General features: G+C 36.6%; 1 protein-coding gene across 2 annotated transcripts in view; it reads right to left on the bottom strand.

Annotated features, from left to right (window-relative positions):
• The window catches only part of Grasp65 (Golgi reassembly-stacking protein 2), a 525443-nt gene extending 517122 nt beyond the window's left edge, over positions 1–8321 (bottom strand). The window contains exon 1 of one of the 2 annotated variants that reach the window (XM_089244269.1): positions 8073–8321. In XM_089244269.1, the coding sequence (XP_089100395.1) occupies positions 8073–8135 (63 nt within the window). In that variant the 5' untranslated portion in view covers positions 8136–8321. The remainder of the gene's footprint in view (positions 1–8072) is intronic. The other variant, XM_089244268.1, reaches the window with a different exon arrangement.
• Between the last annotated feature and the right edge of the window lie 3494 nt (positions 8322–11815).

Here is an 11815-nt window from a genome sequence, read left to right on the forward strand (position 1 = left end):
GATTAAGTATTTGTTATTTAACATATCTATCAGGTTAACACAACAACTATTTGACATCATTGACAGTTTTAATACCAAGTTAGTTTCTGGAGTCAAAAACCTTCCCCTGATGCCCTGTCATACATATTTTGAATAAACAGCTCTATTCTGCTTAGAAAATTGAACACAAGTTAAGATAAGCTTAGATAAATAAACCATAAAATTATATTTTATAATGTCTAGACTATGTTCTATGTTGAAAAATTTGAAATTGCAAATTATAATTAACATTTTGTTTTAATTATTGTAATAAATTAATGTTTGAAAATAAAACATTGTAATATGCAAAAAAGTAAGTTTTTCATCATTTCATATACCTATTGCGTGCAAAACATTATCATAAGGTATTCATTTAGGTTTTTGACGGTTTAAACCGGTCCAACCCTGATAGAGGGATCTATGTCATGAAAATAATCTAATGCTGATGTGAACTTGTGAAACCCTTCCGCTATGTTATATACTCATGGTGAACTTGTCTTCCACTTCTCTATCTTGAAATTCATCATCTGATACCGCTGCATTAATTCCTCCAAGTTCAATGCCTGTGAATTGCTATTAATTAGCTGTTTGACTTCTATATTCATGTCATTGAACAATTCTCCACCCATCTCCATCCACCTGTTTTGCTAACGTGACAATTCTTTTACAATCTCTTCAATTGGCTCTGTCGAAATGGTTGTGTTCTGGAGTGCACATTATAACCAAAGGCTAATCCAACCAGAGTTGACCGTTTTTCTCTCTTAAGAACTGCTACGCCTCTAGTGATGACAGTAGTGGAATTAGCAATAGCGTAACTTTTTCATATACCTTTGACATTTTCTGCATTTGCATCTTCTTCTATTGCGTGTGCAATCATCTACATTGAGCCTTGAACGCTTGCATTACCCCTGATCAAGGGGCTGAATGATAGATGTTGTATTAGGAGGCATATGAAGGACTACCACACCATCAGCTTTGAACCCATTGACATCTGGGTGCCCAGGAATATTATCCAGTATCAAAAGAACTTTGAATGGAATGTCTTCACTCTCAAGGTACCTCCTGACTTCCAGAACGAAACACCGTTTGCACCAATCCAGGTAAAGTATTTTAATAGTCCCAGCCTTTTCATCATTCATCCAAAATACTGTGGGAGCTTTGGCTTATCATTTCCCTTCAATATTTGTGGATTCTAGATTTGAAAATGACAGTGAGCTTTAACATGTACCCATATACATTTGTGTAAAACAGCATAGCAAATCTATTTCCACATGTCTTAAAACCAGGGGATTGCTTTTCTTCTTAGGCAATAAATGTTGCGGCATTTTCTGCCAAAATAGTGCAGTTTCGTCAGCGGTAAACACCTACTAAGGTGCATAACCCTTCCAGAGTTTAAGCTATGGTCACATTTTTCACAAAATAAGAAAGAAAATCGTAGAATGCGAAAAAAGTAGTAGCCACTTTTGCAAAAATGTGTACAGGAGGTACGCAAGGTATTATGTGTCAGCATCGGGGGGGGGGGGGGGTTGGATTTGCTGACTTTTGATGACAGGGGGGGGGGTTGAAGGTTGCTTACGTCATCAACCACCCTCTTTGAAGATATGAAATATTCTAAGCTGCTGACTAAATTTTGCTGACAAGGGTCGGAGGGGGTCAGTGTTTTGCTGACAAGGGGAGAGGGGTCAAAAATGGCTAAAAATTCACTGACGTAATACTTGAATGGCCACTTAGCATTGTAACATTTTGCTAAAGCTTTTCTCCCCATTTTCGCTTTCTTGAGAAAGGAATTTTTTTTATCCAGCTTAAACCCTGAACCGTTCTCTTCAATCATTTTCTGCAAAGTCTTTGGAAATTTTCTAGCTGCCTTTTGGTCGGCAAAGGCTTGATTGCCATTGATTTTTACATTGCGTAATCGGAATCATTTCTTAAACCTATGAATAATACTTGCATAAAATTCTGATGAAATAGAGGTTTCGCCAGCCCTTTATAGAAGCGTATAAAATTTTATCTCTTTTTCCCTTATCATATTAATCAACTGGAATAACCTTCTTTTAGCAGTCTTGTACCCACCAAAAAAAAACCAGCATTTTCTATATGAGAAACAAATGGATCCCGTAGGCGATGCAAAGTTTTCACTACAGCCACAGCTGAACGAATTTCAGATTCCTTTTTCTTGAGAGAGAGATATATATGCCACTGTAGATTCGTTGATTCCGTAATGACAGGCCACTGCAGCAACTGACTTACTTTCGCCAAGCATCTCAATATATCAAATTTTTGTAAAGTTTCAACTTTTTTTGTCTTTCTGAAGGATTATCAGTAGTACTAGAAAAAAATGAAGCATCCTAAACAAGCAACACTCAAATTTTGTACACAACACATGAATGACGATTGCTGAGTTTTGACAAAAAAAAAATTTCTAATAAAGGATAAACAACCATGAATATGGAAACTACGATAAATGTAATAAATAGTATGTTTTGCAACTGTTATGTTCATTGGCAGTCAGACATACGCCGCATGCTAACCAAACTGCTACTTAACTGTCTGCGTGCGTATCTGGTGTGGTTCATGAAGTTAGTGCTGCCATCTGTACTTATAATTGTGAGTGAAGTGCAATGCTTGAATAAGAAGGTTTTGACCAGTGTCCTGATGTAAAGATAAATCTACGTAAAAAAATCAATTCGCCTTTACAGGGAACGAACCCACATCCTCTCACCTATGATGCAACGAATCCCACCCCTAAAGCAGAATATGCCGAAATCTGTGACATACGTCGCAAGAAAATTAGTGTTACAGCAGAACAAGCTGAAAGAATTTTAAGAAAAAGTGCAGAAAACAAGCTTTTGCTGGGATTTTACTGCAGAACAAACCAGTCAGCTGATGGCTCATTGCATTACAATGCATTCTACTTTGGGGATGCACACTGTACATGGACAGCCATACCTAACTTAGGCCAAAGTTTACATTGCTGACATTGCCACGAGATGGCGACTTATCCAAAGATGTCACTCTCTGCTATTACTATGAAGTGTCAACAGCCTGCTAATGAAAAGATAAATCCAGAAAAGAAAATTCAATTGTCAGCAATGTGAGCTTTAGCCGCCTTAGGTCTGGCTTTCCATGTACAGTACCATGTACATGTACAACACACACAAGCTCTAAAGATCTAAGGAGAGAGGATTCGTTGTCTTTGTAGCATAGTAGTCTAACACGCTCTCATCCAAAGAAGTGAGAGGACACAAGTTCAATTCCTCGTAAAGGCAACTGAATTTTCTTTCCTGGATTTATTTTTGCATCAGCCAGCCTTCTGAAAACCTTCATAGCAACAGCACAGAGAGAATGACATCTTCAGATACTTGAATATTTGTACAATTGTATGCACAGCCGCAAATAGGGGAAAAGTCTGGCACCTGTACACTGGACAAGTAAGGGCATTGAGTTTGCTTTTTTATTTGTTTAAAATTACAAAAGGTGCCAAAATAGATACTTGCCCTCTGTGTCAATTTTTGGTTGCAGCCGTTGTTGTAAGATGTTTTACAAGGGGAGATTGATTCACATTTGCGTCGAAACTAGAAAATGACAGAAAAACAACTCCAACCAATCACCACTATGCAAATGTGATGCAAATCCCTCAAGATACATGACCTTCATAGTGGCAATCCTCAGTACTGAAAATATTCTCTACAAAGTCCTGGAAAAAATACAGTAACTTCTTACTCTGAACACTCAACTTTAGACAGTGCCAGAATTGAAGAAAAGGACAAGGGAGGGTGGCAACTACCAAATTTGATGAAGTCACAATTTTAGTGGAGTAGGGGAGATTGAAAAAATGATTTTCACTTCAAACCACTGAGCAAGAACATTGTCATAAAGCTGTGCAGTTTTATATTGAAAGGGAGTGGTGGCAAAACCAAGTCTGCCCCTCCTGACAAAAACCTGTGTTTAGGCACGATGGAAATCCATTGAACATGGAGATTTCAAGTAAATGAATAACATCTATATATAAGGGTTGGTTAAAAAAACCAAAAACCTGTTTTTTTTGGTTCAAACCGGTTTTTTGGTTTAAATAGTATTAACATTAAAAACAAAGAGATTTCTGAAAAATCATTCAAACTTCTAATAATTAAAATAAAATGCTTATTAATGCAATTAACACTATTCCCATATTAATTAATCTAGAAATATTTCTTACATTTTAATGAAAACACACTTATGTTATTTAATTATTTTTTTACTGAACTCAATAAATTACTGTGTGTTTGAAAATTGTTAATGTTACTATTAATCATATAATATATAAAGGGGTGTTTTCTCTAGTTACTTTCATTATACTTAATTAAGAAGCTATTTTACAAAAACTGTGATAAAAATTAAGCTAATATAATGTATTTAATGAAGCATAAATAATGTAGATTAATTAGCGATGATTTACAATATACAGGGTGATTATATATAACTAAAGTTCCAATTTAAAACACTGTAGAAGAAGAGCCATTGTCAGAATGACTTGAAAATTTACATGAATATTTCTGAAGCAATGGAATTTTATATGGCAAAGGGGGAAATACATAAAAATGGAAAATTAACAACACTACTCAGTGAACACAAAATTTGCTAGCAGAATGGGAGCGATGGCCATTCAGGGCAAATTAGAACTTAGCTAGCATTGCACGATTTCATAATTCATGGAAACATCACAAAAATGAAGTAATTGAACAAATAACTACAACTTACTCAAGAAATGTTAAATATATTGTCCATCATAATCTGGCAATGAGGTGAAAGCACAAAAATACTTGTTCAACAACAGATCAGACTATGTCACGGTCATGATGTGGATGTGTTTTTTTTTTTCAAACTGAGCACAACTCAGGTCTATTGCCATAGGCAATTTACTACCTAGTGAGTTGTGCCGGAAGTGTAAGTGCATGTACCTAACAGTCTGAGTGAGTATCTAGTATTGTGTATGATTTTTCAGTGCTGCCATCTATATCTCAGAAGTGAAGTGAGTGATGTGTAGTGACTGAATATTTGTACTGTTTGTAGGACTGTTGCTCTCTGTGGCGAGACTTTTTAACAGGGAGAACGGCTCGTATTTGCGCCTCGAAGTTGGGAACCACAGAAAACCAACTTCAGCCGATCACCACTGTGGTGACGGTGGGGCTCAAACCTGGGTCCCCGCGATCCCCTGGGTCCGTGCGAGTCCGTCACTATGACCACTCGACCACCACAGCGGCTTTGTGGATGTGCTTGCACATCACCAATGTTTTGCAATCCAACCTCTGTTCATGAGATTTTAAGAAATCCCCCAGCCAGAAGTTGCAAAGTGAACTGATGGCCGAATTGAATATTAAGACTGGGTGATATACAGTATGAGATGTGCTACTTCTTAAGGAAATAAAATGAAAATATCTGTGAGGTAATGTAAATACTAGTACACTGGTCTTTGTGTCCCTTAGGGGCAGCTGGTGTCTTTATTAGATTATAAGACCACCTGTCCCTAGCATGATGGTGTCACTAATGTTGCTGCTTCTTTGTGAAGGGGAAAAATACACTGAGATAATACACCACTACATCAAGATGTGTAATGCAATCCTTATTCATGAATTTGCAAAAGATAGAGCATCAGAATGTAGCCAATAGTTAGAAAATCTGGCAAGAATGAGAAATTTTGGCTTCTATATATAACTTTGAGCAACCAAGACACTTAATATAAAAAAAAAATTATATTCAGGCAACTTTCATGAGATTTTTTGAAAAAAAACCAATTATATCATCTTACACCATTTAAAGATGTATCATTAGAATATACTCCAAGAATATAAAATGTGGTAAGAATAAAACGTATTGACTAATAATGAATTATGATATTTTTCAAGGGAAAAAATTATATTTAGGCCACTTTTATGTGATTTTTTGAAAAAAAAACCAGACTGGTTTCACATAAATTTATAAATAAATTAATTAATAATCACGTAAATTTAACATTTTTTTTAAAAACACCGGACTGGTTTTTTTTAAAAACCGCTTGGTTAAAACCATGGTTTAAAACAAACTCTGCTATATATTATATCATGCCACACAGCAAAAATATCCTCAAAGAATAAAAAATGGCTCTTGGGAAAGCTTTTTTCAATGACAAGAATTCATTGTAAGCGCATCTCTGAAGAAAATTCCCAGATTAAAATTTTCAGTGATAAAATGACCAAAAAAAAAGATCTATTGCTTTAAAATGCTTAAAATATGATCAATCCCTCGAAAATGTCCAAAATATGACATGTCATAAAAAGTCGAGCCTTAGTGATAACACTTGAATAACATAAGGGTATGAATATAATGTGTGCACGCTGGTTTCAGATTCTGCAAGTCGACACCATTGCTAACTGAAATTCAGGTTTTCCCCCAATCTGTAAAGATTATGATGGCTCGCAGAATTGGAAATCTACGTGCACTATATTTATACAATTATCTGTGGTTCCAATAAATCAAGAGTCTATATCAGTGATTCCCAACGTGGGCGTAAGTGCCCCCTGGAAGGTGATGGAATGTTCAAGGGGAGGGGGGAAAGAAGCTACGGGTTTAACATAGGATTCTGTGGGTTAGATTGAGTTGGGGGGTGGGGGACGATGGGACAAGAAAGGTTGGAAAACTGTGGTCTACAGGGGTTGGACAAAATAATGTGAACAGCTGTGCAAAAAACAACACTCAGGGAAACCTGTAGTATACACCTGACCTTTAGTGTGGAAGAGTTCCATTTAGTGGGCGATATGTGCACACATCAGTCTAGTCATAGCAGTGATAGCGTTCGGATGCAATGTATATTGGGGCGTTAAAACTTCATTATGGCTGACCTCAGATCTCGAAAGAGGCATGATTGTTGGAGCCCGTCTTGCCAGGGCCACGGTAATGAAAACGGCCACCCTTGTTGGTATCAGGAGAAGCACTGTGTCTATGGTAATGACAGCCTATAGCAAACAGGGAAAGACATCTACCAAGCATAACAGTGGCCGAAAGTTGAAGATGGCCGTTAGACCCAGAAGGGCTTTGAAGCGGATTGTGGCCAGAAAGCACAAGATAAAAACATCCCAGATAACATCTGAGATGAACATATGAACATACATGTACAGGAAGGTGTATTGGCAAAAACTATATGCCATGAACTGCATACAGCAAACATACAAGGTAGAGCGACTATTCCAAAATCATTGGTGACATCATGCAATGCCTTGAAACGACGAACATGGTGTCCCGAACATAAGAATTGGACACAACAACAATGGAAGAATGTTATCTGGTAAGACGAATTGTCGTTCACATTATTCCAGATTAACTGATGTGTTTATGTTTGGAGAACGCCAGCAGAAGCTTAAAATGTTGACTGTCTCCTTTCTACTGTTAAGCATGGAGGGGGATCAGTGATGCTGTGGGGCATCATGTCTCACCATGGTATTGGCCCCCCTTGTTGTCCTGGATGAGCGGGTTAAAGCATCGGTTTATATCAGTATTCTGGCCGACCGTCTACATTCAATGGTGCAGTATTAGTTTCCTGATTCTTGACCTGTGTTCCAAGATGTAATTCACCCGTTCACACTGCTGGAATTGTCGGAGACTGGCTTCATAGTTTCCCAACCTTTTTGTCCCATCATCCCCTTCAGAAATTTTTTCTTCCATCGCCCCCAACGTAATCTAACCCATAGGATCCTATGTTATACCCGTAGCTTCTACTACCCCCCAAGAAGAACATTCCATCACCCCCCAGGGAGAGTTAACGCCCACGTTGGGAATCACTGGTCTATATTTTACTCGGCGTAATTACGTGTTTTAATACACAAGCAAGTCCTTTTGTTCCACTAATTAACACTGAACCTGAGGAGCAATCTCTGCACATGATGCACATTCGTAAATTATATTTATATAATAAGGGTAGTTATGAGAAATGGCACAATTTAAGAAAAACAAAACGATATTATTTTATAAATTGTAAATCAAATTTATCATGACATATATTAATTGTGGAATGACATGAGATGGAAAGTGGAGCATCTGTTTACCCTCAAAACATGATATCCCTCGGTGCCACCTCCTGGAACTATTTTGCTATCTCCGCTACCCATCTTGGGCTAGCAATAAACTGTTTACGTTTCACACAACAGGCGAAAATTCCACGTATAACGACGAACGTAACACAACACCAATCTAATAACCGAGTGAAGTGAACATATCTCAGAAACAGACAGTTGAGTTGAGTAAAGATGGACGATCCGCTCATGAACCGTCTGGAAGAGCGGCTCTTTTCAAAGAGCGATCGAGCGACGTTTCTTGAAAAAAGAACTGCGGTTCAAGTTGAGCGTGACAATGACAATCACCCCAGCCGCTCTCTTGTGTTTACTATTTATTGGAGACTCGAGGTGAGTTCATGAACGGACGTGTTGTGTTTGCTCTTCGTGATTGAATTATTTTTGTTTTGAGAATTTGTATTTTTTTTTTCTAACAATTATCAAGTTAAGGAATATAGATTGAAAGACAGGCCTATTGTGTCTAACATTAGTGGTACCAGCGTCAGGTTAGTTGTCATCGAACAACGTCGGAAGACGTTTTCTAACTTCATACCCGTATTGAATACTTAATTTCAAGTTGTCTTCAGTTATTTATATGGCGGCGTAAATTGAAGCCACCATAGCTCTGGCGATAATGGCGGCAAGTTTAATGGAGACTCAAGAAGGGAATAGTAATGCAAACCAAGGTCAGGGTATTAATTTCCGTGTATGGTCATCTATTTATTCTGATAATGAAATAATAGATTTTTCAACAGACATCACTAGCTTCACCGTGAAATATCACGGAAATACCAGAATTCCAACGTCCAGACCTAATGATCTCAGAAGGAATTTTATTAATATGATCAGCAATTCAGATCAAATTACTGAAATAAGGGTAGCCAAGAGCTGTGATCTTTTTGTTACTACTAATTCTGCATTGGTGGCGAAGGAACTACTTAACATCAAAACTATCCTTGACATTCCAGTTGTTAACTCACTTCTAACCGATACACTATCTTCAAAATATATTGTGAGGAATATTCCAGTTGAAATTCCGTTAGATGAAATTGCTAATGAGTTAATTCTAAATGGTTTTTACCCTTTGAATATCCGCCATATTCTACGAAACCAAATTCAGACACCAACTATTATTATTATTGCACTAGGGACTTCTGTGCCCATTGAACTTAAATTATGGTATTAGATCTTTAAGCCACAAAGGTTTATAGAACGACCTTCCATGTGTAACAAATGTTTCAGTTTCTTTCACAAATCAAAATTCTGCCCAGTTAAGTCTCAAGTCTGTTTATATTGTGGTGGAGGTGCCAAAGATTGTGATAGTGAAACGAAATGCATTAATTGTTCATCACCAGATCATCTTCCTACTGACAGAAATTGTCCAAAATATATCCATGAACAAAAAATTCTCAATTACAAATCTGAACATAATGTGCCTATTCATGTAGCGAGGAGATTCTGTAAGCCAAATGAGATGTCATATGCCACTTGAGTGCAAGCTTCGTCTCAACACATAGATTTATCTAATATCAAAAGAGATATCCAATCTCTTGTTGCAAAAGAACTGGCAGAAATAAAAGAATCAATAATACTGGAAATCAAACAGTCTGTAGCTGAAATAATTACACAATCATTGAAAGAAATTTTACCAGAAATCATCTCCTGTATATCTAACCAGCTTCAGCCTATGTTAAAAGATCTTGTTAATTCTTCAAGAAAAAGATCGGCTTCTTCTGATGATCAATTGAGAGATGCAATTAGTTTCAATAGCACCATTTCTGAAACTGTTAAAGACAGACATGGTTCAAAGAGAAAGTCTAAACCTGTTTTTATATTTGATTTTATACCACATTTACTCATCGCCAAACTAATTTATAAATACTATTTTATTGAAAATTTACTTAAAGATTTGGTTTGAATCACACATGACTAACATCCATAGAATTCTTCAATGGAATTGTAGAAGTATTAAAAATAAGAAATATCACATTCTTCGTTTCATGAATGATTTTGATATCCTGTGCTTCCAAGAAACATTTTTATCTGATGAATTATATTATTTACCTAATTTCCAAATATACAGATGTGATAGACTTAACAGTGGGAGAGGAGGTGTATTAATGGCTATCAGAAATAAGTTTCCATCAAACATTCTTTTCAAATATAACTCATCTGGTGTTGAAGCTCTTATTATCAAAATTTATTTGCAGAATTTTCATTTCACCATTGTAAACTTATATATATCAGATTCTTCAAATATTATTAACGTCATGAATGTGATTTTTGATCAAATATCTCCACCTTTTGTTATTTTGGGTGGTTTTAATAGCTCACATCCTGCATGGGGCTCATCCAGAACTGATAATGCTGGTCGTCAGCTTTATAATTGGTATCTTCAGAATTCTATTGGGCTAATTCAACCACTTGCTCCAACTCATTACTCTTCACAATCTTCCAACTCAATTGATTTAAGTTTTTGTAGTACCGATTTAATTGGAAATATTACTTGGTCATGTGGTAACATGACCAAGTACCCCCCTTGCGAACAACGGTATATAATACCCCGGACAGTGTGGTGATAATAAAGATTGACATTTCGGTACCGCCCAGTCAGTAACACTTTTTTCCTCTTCGGTACGAAACATTTTCTTTCCCCTACGGCATAGCTGCCAACTTTTGAAAATGAAAATTCGGGAGATTTTCGCGCAAACCCGTATTTTATGCTAAAACCACTCCCTAATAAATACAATAGGGATTTTTCCAAATAAAATAGGGATTTTCCAAACATGAAAGTTAAAGCGTAGGGAATAAAATCCCTACTCAAAAACCGAAGTCAAATTAAAATAGGGATTTTACACACATGGAAATAAAATTTAATAATATAGGAATAAAATTCCTACGCAAAAAACAAGTGAAATTGGAGGCCAAAACTTCAATAATATAAAAATAAATATTGTGTTCAATCAGAAACGCTGTGAACAAACATTCTCCGCGAATGACCCCAAAATCATCGGAAGATGAAGGAAAACACCGTCAATTTTTGAAGAACACTGACTTTTTGTAACGCTTGCTTGATGGTTTTTTTTTTTCATTTCACGAGTGATGATGGCAGTCTTTCCATGACCGATGTTTATGTCCGTAACACAACTTGTACAAAAAGGAAAAGTCGGCCTCTTCTGGAACGTTTGATGAAAGGAAATTCATCGGAATAAGTATCTTTAAAATTGATTAAATATGTTTTTGCTTATCAGTATTCATGCTTTGTTATATCGCACGTACGTAACTTCAACAAAAGAAATTTTGACCATATACGCGTCACTATAATCTTCAATTATTATCCAGGACTATTGGCTGCTAAGCCATTTCCCTGCAGGATAAGACAAGCAACTTCCTTGTTACCATCAGAGGGTTTGTAAAACTTCCTTAAAAAGGGAATTTCCCCATTTACGACGTGTGACATCATTTCGAAAGGGAAAAAAAAGAGGCTTGATGCCCCACAAGAAATTTCTTAGGGATTGTTTTCATAAGCGGGGATTTTTTTTAATGAAGTAGGGAATGTTTAGGGACAATTATTGATTTTTGTGATTTTTGTAAAAATTCGGGAGATTTAAGAACTTTTCGGGAGGTCGAGCGATGAAGTTAAAATTCGGGAGATTCCCGAAAAATTCGGGAGACTTGGCAGCTATGCTACGGTATTTGCAATACGGCACATTCAAAGGCGGTAAAAACGAAAGTCT

This window comes from Pholcus phalangioides, unplaced genomic scaffold (genome assembly GCF_987345545.1).
Source record: "Pholcus phalangioides strain wild (caught in Gottingen) unplaced genomic scaffold, Ppha-v1.0 ptg000015l_1, whole genome shotgun sequence".
Lineage (NCBI taxonomy): Eukaryota > Metazoa > Arthropoda > Arachnida > Araneae > Pholcidae > Pholcus > Pholcus phalangioides.